A 22,534-nucleotide genomic window follows, 5' to 3' on the forward strand; every position below is an offset into this window, starting at 1 on the left:
CTACGTCCCGCGGGTCATATGCGACCCATGACGCGGTGCTATCTGTTCCTCAAATCTTATGCATACAGTGCAGACTAAAACTTCAAAGGCTCGGTTCCGTTTGACTCGACAATTTGTTTTATAGTAATGCGATCCGGGCATGTGTTCTGTGTACTTATTTGACGGCAGACAGAAAAAAAGGAGTGCACCACTGTGATAGAGTATATGAATACGAGGGTCTCCCTGGTGGGGCTCGGTCTCCGGCCTCGACGCTGCAAGGGAGGAAACCGAATGTGACTCAAGGGGTTCAAAAAGCTAATTTTAAAAGGAGCACCAAAGAAAAAAAAAAGGCTGGCAAACTTGTTTTTCTGTCTCTAGTGAAAGAAGAGTTAAAACACTAAGTCTATTTTCTAGTGAACATGAAACGGAATGATGAACACTCGTGTGAAGCCTGTTTCAATGTCCAGGCCAAATACAATGTACAATGTAGCTATACATCGTAGACTTGGCTTGCAGCTGACTTTTGGCCTACTTATCATGCCTTTCTTAAGTCTAAGATATTAACATGCTATAAACTATCTGGTACGACGATAAAGTGTCTTTACTTAAGATGTGTACTTTGGCTGGAGTTGCTCTAACATTCAGAGTTCGTTGTAATTGTGTTACAATGTACATCAAGTTAAGTGCTTGCAAGATAATGTTAACAAATATTTGTGCAGAACATGGTATCAGTACTTTACAATAGAGCCTTGTTGTTGACGGCCGTTGACTTATAGCACCAGACTACTGGTAGACAGCTAAACCGCTGTAGGTGTATTATAGTTCAACTTATAAAACTTTAAATAACTCGAATGGCGTCTTTATGAATAACATCTAACATAACGTATCTTACACTGAAGACAAATTCTACTTGAGATAGAATGAAATAAATGTAGTACACTTTAGAAGGAATAAAAATTGTATTTTGAACCAAATTTAACTCAAACACGTCCTTAAGCTCTTGACATCTTGGACTCGTCTTAAATACTTAACACGGCTTCGTCACTTATCTTGCAGCATTCTTCAAACTATCATTAAATGAATGCTCTCTCTTTACAACTAACAATAAATACTCCCTTTGAGACCCTTTTCGTATCACACACACTCCAAAACAGGCCTACTGAGAAAACATTTAAAACACAAACTAAAATGGTTTTGTTTCAAATTATTTAAGGTATCAAATTTACATAGTATGTGATTTTTACTTTTACTATAAAACTAAACTCTGAAAGTGTTGAATTGGTACAGTCTTCAGGAAAGCGTTTAGCCTGCCCGAGTTCTCGATGACTTGAACACGCTATGGGTCTAGCTCTAGTTGAGCTTGTAAGAAAGGTTCGTGCCAGCTGTATGGAACTGGGGGAAAGAAACGAGCATTTTGCATTGTGGGCTCGGTCATAACCAAATTCAGTCAATGTTGAAATATTTAGCAATCATCAAATAACATAATTAGGGCTCATTTTTACAACGCTTATATCAAGTCTGTCTGAATTATGTTACATGTTTTTTCTACCACTTCCAATTTCCCATATTTGAATTCATGCGTGCTAAAATTTGACTTTTTTAAAGTCTTTCAATAAGTCAATGTAGAATGATTATAGGTGCTTTAAAATATGCATACATAATTTTGAATTTAAAGTTTTAGTTTTCAAGAAAACTTAAAGCATTTATTTTAAGTCAATAATTGTAATTTTCAAATGCCATTTAGTTTTCCGAGGGAAAAGGCCGACCGACAGACAGACAGCGCAAAGCAATAATATAAGAGGTTTTTATTTGAAGGCAGCTAAATTGCTCCATTTGTTAAAAAAACCCTACAATATTCTAGTACAAGAGTAGCCAACCAATCCTTTATTTATATTTAAGGTAATCAATTGTGATGAATGATTTCAGTGGCACCTACTAGATAAGTTGAAGAACAACAAGGCCTTTACCAAAGATGAAATGTTTATGATATTTAAAATATGTCATGAAACCTTTATGGAACATGTTAATTTTAACTAAGAGTGGTTTTTTTTAACCAGAAACGTGATAAGGAACAGATACTTCAAAGATAAAATATATCGGCATAAAACACATCGTTGCACTGCTATGACAAAATATACCATGTGATTAATAAGACAGAAAATGCATACATCTCAAATTATATATAATAATAATATTAAGAGAATGCTACAGTTATGTCCCCTTTTTACAAAGCTTATATCAACTCTTTCTGTCTGTCTGGTAAAAAGTTTGTACACGTTATTTCTCGCACACCCAATCTCGGATTAAGTTGAAATTTTGCACAATTATTTCTTATACCTGACAACACAAGAATCAATAGAAAAAAATTAACCAATTAGTTAATTAACTATTTGTAATTAATTATTTTGTGTTGGTATCTCGAACAAGAGAAAGAAATTGTACTTGACTGAAGTGGTGGTATAGGCTGAATTAGTCTCCTTAATAGGTCACCGCTCTAATTAAAAAAACAAAACAATATATGACTATACAATCTTCCCTAATAATACTAGTCGTACCTTATAAGCAGAGTGGTTAGCACGTCGGCCCGACGAGGCGTGATCCACGTGTTTGAATTCAGGTCGTTCCTCTCTCTTATTCTTTTGTTTGTTAATGCTTTAAAAAAAAAACAAAAAAACAATGACGGTAAAATCCACATAGGTATCTTTCTCCCCACCCCCTCATTCTCCAAACTGGTTCAGATAAAGTGATAAGATATTATTGAGAAAGCTAAAAGCATGAAATAGTGCTCAACAAAAACGAATTGTAAAAATACTATAAATAGCACATATTTAGTGTTGTTGGTCTAGATCTATAACAAATTTAATAACATGACTGGTCCAAACTAATTGATACAATTACATTTTTTTTATTAAAAGTATTTATTTTTTTTTAGTGTTGATTGTTTATTTTATTTCAGCGGTTAGGCCAACCCAAAACTGAGCTCTCTTACTAACATGCTTTACTTTGGGTTATAGTTCGCAAATATCTTGCTTCAAATATTTCTTTCTTTACTAAAGGTGACAACGGTTAAACATTTCTACCCACCCCCACAATGCCAAGCCCCCCCCCCCTCTTTTTTGTACCATAACTGTATAAATAAATAAAATAAAGCTTGTATAACGGCCTACTTAGTAATACTTGGACATATAGGCCTTACTTACTTCTGCAAAACTACTTCACATGTAGTTACAAAAGATAAAAAGATACTTTGGTACCTGTTTCGATACAAGCTTTGGATATTACATATTTCAATGAATCTATAAATAAACATTTCGGGTGCACGTTACACATTGTTTCTACTTTATTCCTGGTTAGATCTACGACACAGACATCATCTACCATGGTAAGGTGATTTGTTTTGTAGATATCTTTTGACTTAAAAGTAGAAATAACTTAGACTTAGTGGATAGTGGATGGCTGCCTGGTCGTGCGGTTTGCGCGCTGGACTGTCGTTCGGACTTATCAATGGTCCCGGGTTCAAACCCTGCCCGCTCCCATCCCCCTCTCGTCCTGCAGGAGTTTTGGACTAGGAAGTAAATTATCTTTAACTCTGAAGGAACATCCGAAACATGTAAAAAAATTTTACAAACAAACATTTTATAGACTTTACAATTATTTTCCCTGAGTCCACCCAGCTCTAATGAGTACCTGACATTAGTTAGGGAAAAGTAAAAGCGGTTGGTCGTTGTGCTGGCCACATGACACCCTTGTTAACCGTAGGCCACAGAAACAGATGACCTTTACATCATCTGCCCTATAGACCACAAGGTCTGTAAGGGGAACTTTACTTTACTTTTTACAATTATGTTCCAAGTCCGTTATGTCATTACAAAACAAACAATGTAGAGAAACATGAAATTTTTGGATTTTCAAGTAAAATTTTGTGAAATTAGTCAAGATGCTCAAGCCTTATCAATAGTCTACAAAAAATCACTTGCCAAAAACTTAGGCCTACGTAAGAGCGAGGAATACAAGATTTTACACGTCAGTTCTAGTATAGGAAAGCAAAACTACTAGGGCCTACAATATACTTGCACAATTTCATTTGTATGTTTCATTCATTAGTTAGTAAGAACAAAGTGATCGCTCTTACAAAGACGTCATCAGATTTATAAAGGAAGAATTGTCTTCATTACTTGTTTCTTATACAATTGTTTGCACACACACAAAAAAAGGAAGATAGCCACAAAAGCCGACATATACTGATACAAGACTCCGAGAAGCAATTAGGCGGAGCTTCCCCAAGGTCATCTGGCTACGTCAAGTCAATGCGAACGTGCTAGACTCGAGACGAAGTCTATATGTAATAGAAGGTAACGGTGCAGTGAGGTCAAGGTTTCAGACAAAAACCTGTGATACATTGGATTGAACATGCGGAACAAAATTATGCCCTGAATTCCTGCAGGACATCAAGACGTGTATACATGTTATCCTCGGCTAACAGTCTATAATGCTGATATTGATGTCCCTCTCGGGACAAGGGCGAACCGTCTAAGATGGCCGTCTCGTTCTGGGCTCGTTATTCAGCGAGTAGTGAAATGTTTCGTCCGCTGTCCCTGCTACAACTTGACATCGTCATACTTCTTTACACAATACTTGGCATAACACTATAACACTTTCTTACATAATACTTGGCATAACACTATAACACTTTCTTACACAATACTTGGCACCACACTATAACACTTTCTTACACAATACTTGGCACCACACTATAACACTTTCTTACACAATACTTGGCACCACACTATAACACTTTCTTACACAATACTTGATGTCACACTATAACACTTTCTTACACAATACTTGATGTCACACTATAACACTTTCTTACACATACTTGGCACCACACTATAACACTTTCTTACACATACTTGGCATAACACTATAACACTTTCTTACACAATACTTGGCACCACACTATAACACTTTCTTACACAATACTTGATGTCACACTATAACACTTTCTTACACATACTTGGCATAACACTATAACACTTTCTTACACAATACTTGGCACCACACTATAACACTTTCTTACACAATACTTGGCACCACACTATAACACTTTCTTACACATACTTGGCACCACACTATAACACTTTCTTACACATACTTGGCACCACACTATAACACTTTCTTACACATACTTGGCACCACACTATAACACTTTCTTACACAATACTTGGCACCACACTATAACACTTTCTTACACAATACTTGGCACCACACTATAACACTTTCTTACACAATACTTGGCACCACACTATAACACTTTCTTACACAATACTTGATGTCACACTATAACACTTTCTTACACAATACTTGATGTCACACTATAACACTTTCTTACACAATACTTGATGTCACACTATAACACTTTCTTACACAATACTTGGCACCACACTATAACACTTTCTTACACAATACTTGATGTCACACTATAACACTTTCTTACACAATACTTGGCATAACACTATAACACTTTCTTACACAATACTTGGCACCACACTATAACACTTTCTTACACAATACTTGATGTCACACTATAACACTTTCTTACACAATACTTGGCACCACACTATAACACTTTCTTACACAATACTTGATGTCACACTATAACACTTTCTTACACAATACTTGGCACCACACTATAACACTTTCTTACACAATACTTGATGTCACACTATAACACTTTCTTACACAATACTTGATGTCACACTATAACACTTTCTTACACAATACTTGATGTCACACTATAACACTTTCTTACACAATACTTGATGTCACACTATAACACTTTCTTACACAATACTTGGCACCACACTATAACACTTTCTTACACAATACTTGATGTCACACTATAACACTTTCTTACACAATACTTGGCATAACACTATAACACTTTCTTACACAATACTTGGCACCACACTATAACACTTTCTTACACAATACTTGGCACCACACTATAACACTTTCTTACACAATACTTGGCACCACACTATAACACTTTCTTACACAATACTTGGCACCACACTATAACACTTTCTTACACAATACTTGATGTCACACTATAACACTTTCTTACACAATACTTGATGTCACACTATAACACTTTCTTACACAATACTTGGCACCACACTATAACACTTTCTTACACAATACTTGGCACCACACTATAACACTTTCTTACACAATACTTGATGTCACACTATAACACTTTCTTACACAATACTTGATGTCACACTATAACACTTTCTTACACAATACTTGATGTCACACTATAACACTTTCTTACACAATACTTGATGTCACACTATAACACTTTCTTACACAATACTTGATGTCACACTATAACACTTTCTTACACAATACTTGATGTCACACTATAACACTTTCTTACACAATACTTGATGTCACACTATAACACTTTCTTACACAATACTTGATGTCACACTATAACACTTTCTTACACAATACTTGGCACCACACTATAACACTTTCTTACACAATACTTGGCACCACACTATAACACTTTCTTAAACAATACTTGGCACCACACTATAACACTTTCTTACACAATACTTGATGTCACACTATAACACTTTCTTACACAATACTTGATGTCACACTATAACACTTTCTTACACATACTTGGCACCACACTATAACACTTTCTTACACAATACTTGGCACCACACTATAACACTTTCTTACACAATACTTGGCACCACACTATAACACTTTCTTACACATACTTGATGTCACACTATAACACTTTCTTACACAATACTTGGCACCACACTATAACACTTTCTTACACAATACTTGGCACCACACTATAATACTTTCTTACACAATACTTGATGTCACACTATAACACTTTCTTACACAATACTTGGCACCACACTATAACACTTTCTTACACAATACTTGGCACCACACTATAACACTTTCTTACACAATACTTGGCACCACACTATAACACTTTCTTACACAATACTTGATGTCACACTATAACACTTTCTTACACAATACTTGGCACCACACTATAACACTTTCTTACACAATACTTGGCATAACACTATAACACTTTCTTACACAATACTTGATGTCACACTATAACACTTTCTTACACAATACTTGGCACCACACTATAACACTTTCTTACACAATACTTGGCACCACACTATAACACTTTCTTACACAATACTTGATGTCACACTATAACACTTTCTTACACAATACTTGGCACCACACTATAACACTTTCTTACACATACTTGGCACCACACTATAACACTTTCTTACACATACTTGGCACCACACTATAACACTTTCTTACACAATACTTGGCACCACACTATAACACTTTCTTACACATACTTGGCACCACACTATAACACTTTCTTACACAATACTTGATGTCCCACTATAACACTTTCTTACACAATACTTGGCACCACACTATAACACTTTCTTACACATACTTGGCACCACACTATAACACTTTCTTACACAATACTTGATGTCACACTATAACACTTTCTTACACAATACTTGGCACCACACTATAACACTTTCTTACACAATACTTGGCACCACACTATAACACTTTCTTACACAATACTTGGCACCACACTATAACACTTTCTTACACAATACTTGGCACCACACTATAACACTTTCTTACACAATACTTGGCACCACACTATAACACTTTCTTACACAATACTTGATGTCACACTATAACACTTTCTTACACAATACTTGGCACCACACTATAACACTTTCTTACACAATACTTGGCATAACACTATAACACTTTCTTACACCATACTTGATGTCCCACTATAACACTTTCTTACACATACTTGGCACCACACTATAACACTTTCTTACACATACTTGGCACCACACTATAACACTTTCTTACACAATACTTGATGTCACACTATAACACTTTCTTACACAATACTTGGCACCACACTATAACTCTTTCTTACACATACTTGATGTCACACTATAACACTTTCTTACACAATACTTGATGTCACACTATAACACTTTCTTACACAATACTTGATGTCACACTATAACACTTTCTTACACAATACTTGATGTCACACTATAACACTTTCTTACACAATACTTGATGTCACACTATAACACTTTCTTACACAATACTTGGCACCACACTATAACACTTTCTTACACAATACTTGATGTCACACTATAACACTTTCTTACACAATACTTGATGTCACACTATAACACTTTCTTACACAATACTTGATGTCACACTATAACACTTTCTTACACAATACTTGGCACCACACTATAACACTTTCTTACACAATACTTGGCACCACACTATAACACTTTCTTACACAATACTTGGCATAACACTATAACACTTTCTTACACAATACTTGGCATAACACCATAACACTTTCTTACACAATACTTGGCACCACACTATAACACTTTCTTACACATACTTGGCACCACATTATAACTCTTTCTTACACAATACTTGGCACCACACTATAACTCTTTCTTACACAATACTTGATGTCACACTATAACACTTTCTTACACAATACTTGATGTCACACTATAACACTTTCTTACACAATACTTGGCACCACACTATAACACTTTCTTACACAATACTTGATGTCACACTATAACACTTTCTTACACAATACTTGATGTCACACTATAACACTTTCTTACACAATACTTGGCACCACACTATAACACTTTCTTACACAATACTTGGCACCACACTATAACACTTTCTTACACAATACTTGATGTCACACTATAACACTTTCTTACACAATACTTGATGTCACACTATAACACTTTCTTACACAATACTTGGCATAACACTATAACACTTTCTTACACAATACTTGGCACCACACTATAACACTTTCTTACACAATACTTGATGTCACACTATAACACTTTCTTACACAATACTTGATGTCACACTATAACACTTTCTTACACAATACTTGATGTCACACTATAACACTTTCTTACACAATACTTGGCAGCACACCATAACACATTCTTAAATAATACAGAACATCACATGGTAATTCTTTCTTACACACTACTTGGCATTACAACACAATTTTTTCTTACATAATACTGGCGCCACATCGTAACTCTTTCTTAAACACTATTGGACACTACCAACTGTTTCACACACAAACTCAGCAACGCAAATAAAAAATAATGTGAAAGGGGATTATTTCTAAACAGTCAGATATCTTACTAGATCAGGGGTTCTCAACCTGTGGCTCGCGACCTCCTTGGGGGGGTCGATTGACGATTTGCCAGGGGTAGCCTAAGACCATCGAAAATATGGATTGTTTTTGTCTATTCTTCTTTTGCTGTGTGTGTGGGAAGGGGGGGGGGGTCGCGGCCGAGTGGGGGATTCTAAAAAGGGGTCGCCGAGCTTAAAAGGTTGGCAACCGCTGTACTAGATCAACTGGATTTGTATTTGCATTTAAACCTATTGGTTGGTTGATTCATTAGTAAAAAAAATATTTGAGCAAATGTACTCTTTGTCTCAAATTTGATTTCAAAATACATCAGTGTATGCCAAGTATTTTAGTGTTGTTGCCCTGAAAGATAAAATCAGTAAAAAGTTTCAAGGGGAAAAAACAGAAAACAAACTCTAACAAAAAAAAAAATGTCTCGCGACTGCAAACAGAAAACGTGAAAATTAAATTATTTTATTTACGAATATTCACATTATTGTACATCATTTCAACAGTTATCAATCTACATTAAAATTAATTTACACTTAGTCAACAAATGTATATATATATATATATATATATATATATATATATATATATATATACACCTAGATTTGTTCATTGCTCTAAAGAAAAGAAAATGAAAAACTGACCAGCATCCTCACAGTGACAAGTAAAGATATTTGTACAGTCATAAAAAGTTGTCAATAATATTCATGTTATCAATAAAAGTTCAAAGCAAAAATCAATTACAAATAAAAAAAATAATAATATACATTTTAAATTAACACAACTAGAAGATTAAACATAAATCTAACATTAAAAAAAAAAATGTTACCCCTTTATAATAAATTACTTTTATAACTATAGCTAAAGAATACACTAATGAAAAATAATTGCAGTGTGACTAACTTTTAGATTAGTTTTAGCATTTAAAAAACATGAACATTTTGATTTAAACAACATATACATCTCTTTATAGTATATGTAAATCATTATATTTGGAGGGCTTTCAACTATAACCCCTCATTTTCATTTTCAGAATTCTTCAATGTTTGTTTGTTTTTAATAAAATCGCAGGTATATTTTTATTATCAACAACATGGCAAGATGTTAAGATCATTCCTAACAACCAGTAAATAGCCTATCCATAGACTTATATATTGAGCCTATCATATTAAATATAGATATAAAATTCAATGCCTTCTCTAACATAAGTTGTAATATCAAAATAAGAATTTTGTCCAGTTTTTCCAAACCTTATCCTTGGAGAAACTAAGAACTTCTCATGTTTGTAAATGCACATGAACTCATTTCTCTTTTTTTTCCCCACATCTTTTTTTCTTTTAAACACAATGACTATTTTAGAAAATAGTGTCCAGGGAATGATCCTCAGGATTGAGATAGAAGTAGAAATAACTTAGATCTTCTGGGCTCTTCCTATGCAAAGTGAAAATATTTTCTCATATGAACTATAGATGAAGGTACAAAACAAAAGAGTGTGTGTATAGGGAAAGGCTTTGAGGGAGTCAAGGAAAGGTACTTCAGGGATCATCATCATCATCATCATCCAACTCCATTAGAGTGAGGGCTTGAGAGGCTCAAATCCTCTCTTGCAAAAGCCCTGGACAGAAACCCTGCTGTCTTGCGTAGTGCATGAATGTCACCATACAGGTCGAGAATTTTGGGTTTCCCAGACCTGTCGAGACGGAGATCAGCAAGTCTGGGGCAGTCGAACAGAATATGAGGCACGGTTTCCTCTTTTTCCCCCAGCGAGGGCACCGTGAATCGAAATTTGGCCATAGCCGCGAGAAATATGAGCCAACAGGACAGTGGCCTGTCCTGCACTGTGCTATAATAGCTTGCTCAGGCCTGGACAGCCTCCACCACGGGGAAGTGCGGTCAGGGCGCCTCATGCGCTCCCAGACTCCACGGGCTTTTTGGGACTTGTCCCAGCACTCAAACCACTTTTCCATTTCTGTTTTTTGTATTATAGCCAGGGCTTGATGAAAGCTTACAGCCTGATCAGTGGGTGGAATTTGCCCTCCCTGGTGGGCCAAAGAGTCTGCGATGTGTTGCCAGTCACACCTATGTGACTCGGTACCCACTGCATTATTACAGGGGTGCCATAGCGTTGTTTGATGTTATGTGAAGCCATGATGACAGTGTTGATATTGGGGGGCCATGGTCCGGGGCTTTGCAAAGCATGTAGTACAGATTTTGAGTCAGTGACCACAACAATCTGTGTTGCCCTCAAATGTCCCTCGCCGAGTTGAGAGTCAATGACTTTTAAGGCTTCACAGACTGCCATGGTCTCCGCATCAAAACTGCAAACTTCAGGGATACAAATGATGAGTCAGGACAGAAGTGAGTGTGTTTGTTTAGCATGGGGAGGGCACTAAATTGTGGGGAAAACAATAGGATGCCCCATATAGAACTTCTGCTGGAGGAGTTAAGTCAAGAAATTGCATCCCTACAGAGAACTAGAGTTTATAAATCAAAGAAATAGAGAATCGTGGGTTGGAGACATTATATTTGTGCATTGTTCTGTTGTAGATGCAAAAAAAAACAAACAAAATGGCTTTGGTAAAATTAAAACTTCAAAGCTATCACTCATAAAAAACATTTAATTCTCAACTTGTTTCAGCTTGTCCATGAATGTGTGTGGAAAACAAAAGAGTCTTAACCAAGCCATAACTTTTCTTTTTTTAGCTGAGCATTCTGGGACACTGATTAATCATAATAAAAACTTTATAAGTTTTGAAGTTAATATTTAAAAACAAAAGCACAAAAAAAACAACAACCACACATTAAAAGAATAAGTAATACTAATTGAGTCTTATCTTTTAAATAAATATATGAGATACTGATAAAATTCTTAATAAATAATAATTATATAAATATCAAACCAAACTGTATCTAGATCTATATCACAGTGACAAGAACTGAACAGAAATATTTTACAGAGAGTAACAATATTTTGTAAAGTTTTGCATTAAATTTTAAAAGTACATAATTTTAAAAAAAAATGGAATGTTTGCTTGTCAAATATCACAACTCAACAAAGAACTAAAAAAAAAATGAATTTAACGTTATGCAATATGCTAGTACTCTGCCATAAGTTATTTCTCTTCATGAAAATTAAAACAATCCCTGAGTCACATATAAATATATCTCAGCTTTATTGCAGTAAACATATTTTACTGCTGCTCTTCTTGGATGGTGACTTCTGTCGTGGAGAAGAGGTCAAAGTGTCAACAGCATTTCTGGGAGTTTTTGGCGATGGCAGGTTTGAGGAGAGAGAGCTATCATCCCCTTGATTCCTTACTGATCGAGGGGTTGGCAAATTAGAAGATGTTGAGCTATCATCACCTAAATTTCTTGCAGATCTAGGAGTAAATCTGCTAGACTGCTGCTCTGCTAAAACTAGACTAAGTTGATACTGAAGTTCCCCTACTACTCTTTGGTGTTCTTGAAGTAAGCTGTTTTGTGTTTCAATGTCCAGTCTTAGTTTCTCCAACTCATTTACAAGTGACTTTTCCCTTTCGGAGGCTATTTTTTCAGCTTCCTGTTTCAAGAGTGCCTGATTGATGCTTCTTTCATATTCTAACATTTTGACTCTTGCATCTGCCTCTTTTTTCTCTTGCTTCACTCTTTCTAATTCAAAAATGAGGGATTCTTCTCTGCGTTTGACAGTTACATCAGAGAGGAAACCATGGGATGTACCAGTCTTTTGTCGAAAACCTGCATGTTGGCTTTTTACTTTTCCTTTTGAAGGTTTTTTATGAATAGGTTGTCCAGACAAAGGAGCTAGCTTTGAATTAGTGATTAATTTAGGAGGAAGGTTGGAGTCCTTGCCTTTCTTTTGTACAGTATACACCTCACTAGAACTACTGTCTGTACACGTGTCAATGATTCGAGCATCATGGCTGCTTTCAGAGCTGCACAATGAATAGGTCAGCTTGTTGTGCTGAGCCACAGATGATTGAGGACAGAAGCAAAAGCCCCCCTCGGTAGATGGTAAATTAATCTGAATGCTGCACATTGATGAGTCAATGCCACTTGTTCTCAGCTCCTCTTCGGATTGAGCACTTGTATCATCTGCTTCATTGCCATCGGTCACATCTGTCACACTTTGCGCCAACTCCATTTTCAACCATACTGGAATGTCATTGCATGTATCCATTTCTGAAGTTTCTGAAGAGCAGGAATTATTTTCACTCCCACCCTCCACTTTGTGATTAAATTTGGCAGAAGAGCCCAAAGAGTAACCAGACTTTCTGCGGACATTACGTTTTTTAAATGTTCTCCTTCGTGGAGGAGGTGCGGTAGTTTCAATTTGAATGAACAAGTTATTTAGATGACAAAATATATTTCCTAACAACATTTTTTCTTCATTGACTTGCTTTAATTTAATGAGCTCCATTGGTTTTAGTATAATCACACTATCCTCTTTAGACATGTCCTTCACTATATCTTTGTAATAGTCTTGGCTGCTGGCACTCAAAGAACGCTGCTGAAGGCTACCACTGGCAGGTGGTATTTCATTCAATGAGTTATTAAGACTGTTTTCATTCGTTTCTCTTGAAGCAATGCCACTGACCAGTCTCCTCTTGTTGTCCTCCTTGCCATCAGCTTGGCTTCCATTAGAGCTACTTAATTGTGAAGTGACCTGTTCAACTTTCATACACTCCCTTTGGAGAGCATTGTTGAGGCAAGAACTACTTTCATTACAGCTTGAATGACTCGTAGTGTCCTCACTGCTGCAATTGTATCTGAGTCCCCAATAGAAAAGCTCATGATCTTTAGTGCTGGCCACAGTGTAGTGATCCCCGCATTGGACCCTGTTTACAACTTTGCCTTTTAAAGCTTTCACTTCCACTAGCGTGTTGGATACCTTGACATTTAAAGTACCCAGCTGACCTTCAGAGTTTTTCCCAAACGTAATCACATGGCCAGGCTCTACTATAACTGCAGTATGATATCTGCCCATGGATACTGATAAGACTTTGTGGCGAGTTAGGGCCCTCACCAGTACTGGCACCTTAGTGCCATCCACTTCTGTTTTAGTGAATATGTTTTTCATGGCCATGAGAAAGCCTTGCCTGTTGTTAAGTCCTAGTTTGTTGTTTTCATTATTCCCACATGCAAATACACCCCCTACATCTGAAATAAGCATGGTGCCATCCACACCACATTGTACATCATCAAACACAACATGCTCCATCAAATGTATTGCTGAGGGAGAGCACTGGCTATCTGTTGTGCCTAGCCCAAGCTGACCTGATGAACCTTCACCCCAAGACAAAACTGACCCATTCTGGCCAATCACTACAACATGTTTAGGTCCACAGGCTATTGCTTTCACATCCACTGTCAGCAAAGATTCAATGAGTTTAGGTTTTAATGTACTGCTCCAATCCCCATGACCCAAGCAGCCAGCACTGCCATCTCCGCTGGTCAGTACTAAGCCATTGTCACTGCCAAAGACACTGAAGCCAGATCCACAGCAACACAGAACTATAGACTTGCCTTTAAGGCATTCCACAGGGGTGGGGCTGTGCCTGTCTTTAGTATCACCAAGTCCTAGCTGACCATGGCTACCACACCCCCAAGAAAAAACTTGCCTCTCTGTGGTGGTGACAATGAAATGATTCAGCCCCACAGCCATATGCTTGATCTTCATACGAGGAGGAAGGTCATTAATACATGACAAAATAGCAGTTGATGATTCTAGGTAGTAGAGAACAGATCGAATTTTGTTCTTGTTACTTACATTACTTACAGTTGTTTCATCCTGATCTGATTTTGTATTGTCTTTATTCATAAGCTTTGGCAAAATATTGTACATGATGGCCTGGGCTTCTGGTCGCTCATCTGGATTTTTCTTAAGCATGGCCAAAACTAGTTCTTTAAACTCTTCACTGTAATTTCCTTTAAGGGGAGCAAACTGCCCTTTCATTATTTTGTTCACAACTGCAGGTAAATTGGTTCCGTCAAATGTCTTTTGTAGGCAAGCCATCTCATAGAGTATACAGCCCAAAGCCCAAATATCTGACTTGTAATTGTATTGCTTTCCCTCACACATCTCAGGGCTTATGTAGTATGGAGTTCCTAAAACTGTCAATGCCCCAATGTTTGCAGACCCCATCATTTTGGAAATGCCAAAGTCCCCAATTTTTATGATCCCTTCTTTAGTTAGAAAAATATTATCTGTTTTGAGATCCCTGTGCAGAATATTATGAGAGTGAATGTACTGCAAGGCAGCCACCATTTGCTGAAACATAGCCAGTATAAGTTGCTCCTCCAGGGGACGTTCTTGTCTGGCCAGATACTGAGCTAGTGTACCATTGTCTGCGTATTCCATCTCAATCATCAGAACACCATCTTCCTCAAAACTGTCATAATAACTAATGATGTTAGGATGGTCCAACATAGCAAGAACATTCACCTCATTCAAAGCCATTTGTCTTTCTGATGCTGTCAAGTCATGCATGTTAATCTCTTTTAAAATCACTAATGATTCATCATCTTTTTTCTTGTATAATACAGCAGCGCCGTATGAGCCTTTACCCACAGTTCTAATTTTTTCAAATCCAGCTAGTGTTTGTTGATGTCTGCCACTCCAATTTCGTACCTTCTCCAACTGAAAATATAATTCTCCAATGCTATCTTTATGACTGTACTTTTCTCCTTTTCTTGGATCTACACTTATTCCAGATAAATCTCGCCATATACCCACCTTGACTCCTGTTAGATTTTGTAGTTCTGTGATTAACTGTGGTGCATTCTCAATGCTTTGTAAGCTGTACCAGCTAAAGAAATCTATTCTGCTTCCTGGGTCTGAAACTTGGAGATAGTTTTTCGATAAAAGAGTAAAAAATTCTTGTAAAGCTTTGTTTATGTTTCCATCTTTATGGATCAACACTTCCTCTCTTGTTAGCAATTGAAGAGAAGAGCCAGAGCAACTCAGAATGAAAGCAAGACTCTGAAGCCTTCTGCCATTGGCAATTTGTGATATCTGAGCTTCAATATCTTCAAGGCAAAGGGAATCACAGTTATATTGCAGCAAGGATACTCCGGGCTGCACAGCATGTTTGATTGATGAAACATTTCTGACTTTGCTGGAGATAATGATCAACCTGTTGGTGATGCCATCTTCAGATTTGTACAGTCGAGTACCAAATGTGTCAGAATCTCTAGAGTTCTCTGGATGAAAAACATCATTGCTGCTGGCACTGTCATGGCTGTGATGTCTATGACTGTCAGAGGAGTTGATTCGTTGATATGTAGGAGGGCATGATGATGTCGATGACAGGGAATGAGAATGATTGCGTTGGTGACCTGAATGTCTCCCATCTACATTTTTTCCAGCATGGCTTTTTTTGTCAATGCTATCATTTTGAACATCATGAACAGACTTGTTTACACTCATTGGTAGATAAATTAATACTTTGTTTTTTTGCTCACTTATGTTTTATATCACATTATGAATATTTCTTGAAAATGTCTTTGTTGAATATCACCTCTGAAAGATAAGATTGAGAATAAAAAATTATAAATTATTCAACTTGTGAAAAAGTACAGAAATAAGATTTTTTTTAAAATCAAAGAAAATGTATGCTGTTAATCTATTTAAACATTTTGACATTCATTATCATCATCATCTTTTCTTTGCGTTCCTCATGGAACATAGGGCCTCAAAAAAAAAACAGGCCACTCTCCATGGTCTCTAGCTAGTTTTTTAATGGCTTACCAGCTCTTTCCTGTCCTCTGGCTTTGTCTATTATAGGTACCAGTACTCAGTGATGGATTGCCTAAATTTTAACTAGTCCTAATAAATTAATAATAAGCATAAAAATACAATAAAAGTAATAACTTTTTCCTCACATTGAAAAAGGTGCCGTACCGGTGCATACCATCACTGCCTATAGTAAAAATATAATAGGATTCTTCTAATACTTATATATAGCAACTCAATTCCACATCCTGCGCAGACATAACCACTGTGACTTACTGTCTGCTGGTGGTCAATTTAATAATGATTATATCATTATAATTAAATAATATAAAACAAAAAATTATTTTTAAAAAACTTAAAAAAGAAATTAAAATTTGTAGTCTAATTAAAATTTAATAAAATATTCAAAAAGACACTAAGATAAAGTCACATTCCTCATTCCATATGCTAGGACAAATTTGTACAAATGCTCCTTCTTCCCTAGTGCTATCAGAGCATGGAATGGGTTGCCTGAGCTAGCCAGGAAAACCAGTGACTTGGCAGAATTTAAGTCATTGGTTAATATGCGTAGGACGCAACCATCTTCTTTTTTGAAGTAATGTCTGTATTATATTAATTTTAATTATTATTAGAACTATATAGATTAGATCTAATTTAATTATATTATAATAAATATACTTAAAGATTAATTATAGATTATTATAATAATTATTATTAATATTATTATAATTATAGATCTAAATCTATCATAATCATGATAATCTATCAATGTATCATTTTAAATCATTCTATTTCTATGTATTAAGTCAAGTATTAAGTAGTAAAGTAATAGTACTAATACTCAATAATACTGTATGTAATAGCCTATTTAGTATTACCTATTATAGTATTATAGTATTATTAATAAGTCTAAATAGTCTAATAAGATTTTATAATTAAACTAGACATATGTTACCCGCGACCCGCGGGTCTTTATTTGCGCATTACTTTCGTTATAGTCATGCACTGAGAGTGTTTTGTAAACAATTAAACGAAATAATAATGTAATAAGTAAAGCGAATGTGTCAATGTAAAAATAGTGTGAATGAAGCTATCAAATCAAAATAGCTAATAGGCTTAAATCCATTTTTTTTTTCAAATTAAAACATTTGCTTGTAGGCCTACATATATTTGATTAAAATTTGAGATGAATAGACTAAATTTTGTATGTTCATGTGTATAAAGTATAAAGTAGATCTTGAGGTAGACATAGATCTAAATCTACACTAATCTAGAGTTAAAAATTGGCTTTTATAGAGTTCATTCTGTGCTGCGTATGTGTGAACTTTTTTTCATGAAAGAATGAATATAGGCCTATCTCAACACGGCTACGCAGCTTTAGCGAACAGCGAACGAATGTATTAAAAATGCTTTAGAAAAACAAATTTGAATGTTAATTTGATTAAAATATGAAATGAATGGACAATAATTAGTATGTTTATGTGTTGAGGCATAAAACTATCTTTGCGAAAAGAAGTTTTATCATCTTAGAGTTCAATAAGAGTTTTAGACCTAGGCCTAGGGAATAGACTCAGTAGAGAGATGTGTTAATGTGTAACCATTTGGTAATGTCTAATGAAAGAAAGAATGTTCGCCAGGAAATCTGTAGTCACAGATATCAGGAACTAATTTATGTAAAAAATGCTTTTGAATAATCCAGTGGATTGGATTTAGATGTATGTTAAACGTAGCTAATGATCCTTTCACATTATTTCTCTTTCGCTACGAAAATAAAATTAGTTTTGCAAAAATGGGTTTACCCATTCTTATCTATTAAAAACGAAAAGAGCGATAGCTTTGTTAAATGAATGGGATTATAAAGTGAACAATTAAACGAAATAATCTTTAGTACGCGATTCATGAATGAATATAGATCTAGGGCTCTAGGCCTATCTCAACTCGGCTTCGCAGCTTTAGTACACGAATGTAGCTTTAGAAAACCAAATTTGAATGTTTATTTGATCAAAATATGAAATGAATGGACTGTAATTAATATGTTAATGTGTTAAAGTATAAAACTATCTGTGCGAAGAGAAGTTTTATCATCTTAGAGTTGAATTAGAGTTTTAGATCTAGGGATGGGATTATAAAGTAAACAATTAAACGAAAAATATTTAGTACGCGATTCATTACGGTATATGAAAGAATGTTCGTCAGGAAATCTGTAGTCACAGATATAAGGAACTAATTTATGTAAAAAATGCTTTTCAAACACAAAATTGAAGGTTAATTTTATTATATAATGAAATCAATTGATCTTCTTTTGTATTTTCATGTGTCAAAGTAAAAAACTATCTGCGCAAAGTGTATTTCTTAAAATTAGATCTAGGTCTAAATCCTTTCTATCTTTTCTCATGTCAACATTGTAGACATGGCCTAGATCCATAAAATACTATAGCTGTAATAGAGTCGGACAACTTTATTTTTTTTGAGGGTCTTAAGTTTGTTTTAGGGCTACAATACATACACTACGGTCTAAGTTAGTACCCAAGGAACATTCCTGCCTAGTTTTATCAAGATTGGTCAAGCGGTTTTGATGTCTATAAGTAACATACTTACATACATACACCTCACATTCTACTTTATAATATAGATTATATACTTTTTTTTATAGAATATCATTATAATTATCTTATAGATCTAGATTCTAGATCTGGAATCTAGATATCTGTATCAAAATCTACGGTGATTCAAATCTACTGTAAGTGTAATCTACCTGCCAATAAACTCCGTTTTTTGTTATTCATTCATAATGTTCTGGAGGCATCCATATTGTTTACAACAAGAGTAATTAGGATTTGTCTAATGCCACACAAAAAAAATAAATCTTAATCTAAAGATCTAGGTTAAAACAATGTGCCTATAATTTAATTAACTGGTAATAGTTTGCATACTTTATTATGTAATTAATTAGTTTTATTGTACTTTTAAAGTCATACTCAAAATTTTTTACCAAATTAAAATCACGGCTAAACATTGTATCAATACTCGTAAAGGGGGACAATTCTTATTTAAAAGCAGTTCATTCTTCGAAAATGTGTACGAATAGAGTATTTCTAAGGCTTAACGTATTGATCTTAAAGCAACACTCAAACTTCAAGTTATCGCTTGTCTGGCAGCATAATTCAAGATTTTTCAGCATGTCAGCCTTACAGGTACATTACATAAATCTAGATTTAATATTACTGTAATGGTAATATAAATATTTGTTTAACTTATTGATAATTGTACTGGCCTGTTGAGGTCAAAGTCACAAGGCAGTCAAGGATAATATTATAATAATTATAATATAATTAATAATAGATCTAGATCTAGAGTAGTTTATGCTATTCGGACACCTATAGGCCCAAATTTGAAAGTTTGACTTTGACAGCGCATTATTTTACAATGGTTTGACATAGAAAAGAAAATGACGTATCAAAATCTTCTTTAGTTAAAGGAGAATAAGGATGGCTACTTATATTTGTTCCCCTAACCTATATTTGTTATTATATTTAAGGTCAAAGAGGCCGTGTGTTTTCATTTAATTCGGACACATTTGACCCACATTATTTGATTCCGGACACCATAATTTATTTCGGACAGTCTCTATATTTAGGCATCAATAAACTCAGATTTTAATTCTATATTAACATTAACTAAATTTTAAGATCCCCAGGCATAGCCCCTCACATGAAATCATTACGATGTTTTCAAACTATGCATAAATACGAACACAAAAAATAAAAATATGAACACACTTATCTACCAAAATTAGATCACTGGGATAGTGATTTCTGCACCGACTTTTAGACTTATTTTATGTTTGTTTATTTTATGTGTGTTGAATGTTTGGGGTTTGCATGATTAGATGTGTGTTGAATGTTTGTGTTTTTTGTTTTGTTTATTAATTTTTAATAAATTTCTAATACAGATGATCTTTTGTAGTATAGTAGGCCCCTACAGGTTACGATAGCCATTCTTGCCTAACTGAATCCTCTATATTCTCTCTCTATAGATCTAGATCTATCTAGTAGGTCTAGATCTAAGCATTTAACTTCATTCAATGTACCAAGCTCACTCCAAACATTTACCCATTTATTCTCTATTAAAAAAAACAACAACAAACGAACAAATATAATATAAGATCATTTTTATTGATGTCCAAAACTGGCTGTCCGAAATAAATTTTGGTAAGAAAATCTTAATTTAATTCGGACACCGTATTAATTTTTTTTTTGGTATAGAATTAGAAAACTTGGCTTGTGAATCAAATAAATTAGCTCCAAAAACAGAATAAATATTGCCGGGCTCATTAGTATAGACTTAGCCAATCAAAAAATATAGTCTTAACTCTAGGAAGAGGTAAAGTTATCCGGGTAACATAGGAAAAAACAACAACCTGACTAACAAATTTGAAATTCGTTTATCTTGCATAAAAAGACAGCTAAATGGAAGGAAATTGGGTCAGAGTCATTGGAAAATGGACAAGCACATTATACAGCGCGCTAGTTTTATAATAAATATTAAAATAATTATTTAATGACCACAAAAAACAGCGAATGTCCGAATTCATGTAATGTCCGAAATAAATAAACTACTATAGATTCTAATTATTATTTCGTTATCTCCATCTTATTATCTGTGACTACTTGGAGTTGGGAGCACGAAGGAGGAGTTGCACAAAGAAAAGCAGTAGTCTACTGCTTACACAAACATCATCTAATCCATCATTAAATGAAATTTTACATGGATGATCTATTTTTTACTTGAATTTTTGTGCAATAATAGCTCATCATTTTAAAAATATAATGTACTCATTTATTAACTATTAATTTACATGTATATTAATAGAAAAAAACAACACACAGAAAAAAAAAAAAATTATTAGTTCGCTGAGCTAAAAATATGAAAAAAAAATTGTAATATATTTAATATTATTTTTTAAAGTTAAAGTAATTAAACTTTTACTTTAAAATTTGCAGATTACAAAGTCATTTTATAATAAAGACACATTCCCTCTCCATAATCTAGCATTCAAACTCTATAAAAGTTAATCTAAATGAAAAATTCCTATGTGTGCTTCTAAAAATAGCTCGTGATAGACAGAAATTGACCATTTCCAGTAAATCACAGTGTTGGTTGTTACTAAAAATAGTTTTTAACCATCAACTTTGAAAATTAATATCTAAAGAGTGCGCCAAGCTACAAAGTTCAAACTTAGCACACAGATATATATTAACATGCTAAATTTAATAGAGTTAGTGAGATTGTTGTAACCATAACACTTTTATTTTATTTAAAAAAGAAAATTTTACTCTTCTTTGTCTTTGTTAATTTTAATATCAAATATCTTTTAAGTGCGCCAAGAGAATTTAATGAAATTTGAAATATACACATTTCATAATATGATAAATTATTGTAGCAAACAGCATTATTGTAACTTTTATAGGAAAAAAGTTGTAAAAATGTCAACT

The 22,534-nt window shown here is 34.6% G+C and overlaps 3 protein-coding genes across 4 annotated transcripts in view; 1 reads left to right on the forward strand and 2 right to left on the reverse strand.

The window, feature by feature from the left end:
• The window catches only part of LOC106065310 (sodium- and chloride-dependent neutral and basic amino acid transporter B(0+)-like), a 135,585-nt gene extending 132,518 nt beyond the window's left edge, over positions 1-3,067 (reverse strand). The window contains exon 1 of the mRNA XM_056044002.1: positions 2,535-3,067. The gene's annotated coding sequence lies outside the window, so the exon portion shown is untranslated. The remainder of the gene's footprint in view (positions 1-2,534) is intronic.
• A 115-nt stretch (positions 3,068-3,182) lies between these two features.
• Positions 3,183-22,534, forward strand: part of LOC106061422 (cytosol aminopeptidase-like) — a 28,117-nt gene continuing 8,765 nt past the window's right edge. The window contains exon 1 of one of the 2 annotated variants that reach the window (XM_013219568.2): positions 3,183-3,361. In XM_013219568.2, coding sequence (XP_013075022.2) covers positions 3,359-3,361 — 3 coding nt within the window. In that variant the 5' untranslated portion in view covers positions 3,183-3,358. Of the gene's footprint in view, positions 3,362-20,079; positions 20,234-22,534 lie in introns of those variants that run through there. The other variant, XM_013219567.2, reaches the window with a different exon arrangement.
• LOC106061421 (uncharacterized) lies at positions 9,750-20,019 on the reverse strand. Its single transcript, XM_013219566.2, has 2 exons — positions 19,795-20,019; positions 9,750-16,826 (listed from the first exon to the last, which is right to left on the reverse strand). The coding sequence occupies exon 2, from the start codon at positions 16,731-16,733 to the stop codon at positions 12,480-12,482; it is 4,254 nt and encodes a 1,417-aa protein (XP_013075020.2). The 5' UTR covers positions 16,734-16,826; positions 19,795-20,019; the 3' UTR covers positions 9,750-12,479.

Source organism: Biomphalaria glabrata, chromosome 1 (genome assembly GCF_947242115.1).
Source record: "Biomphalaria glabrata chromosome 1, xgBioGlab47.1, whole genome shotgun sequence".
NCBI lineage: Eukaryota > Metazoa > Mollusca > Gastropoda > Planorbidae > Biomphalaria > Biomphalaria glabrata.

What these genes read in the sequence shown, in the direction of transcription:
- LOC106061421 (XM_013219566.2), bottom strand. Translation starts at nt 16,733, where the DNA reads ATGAGTGTAAACAAGTCTGTTCATGATGTTCAAAATGATAGCATTGAC.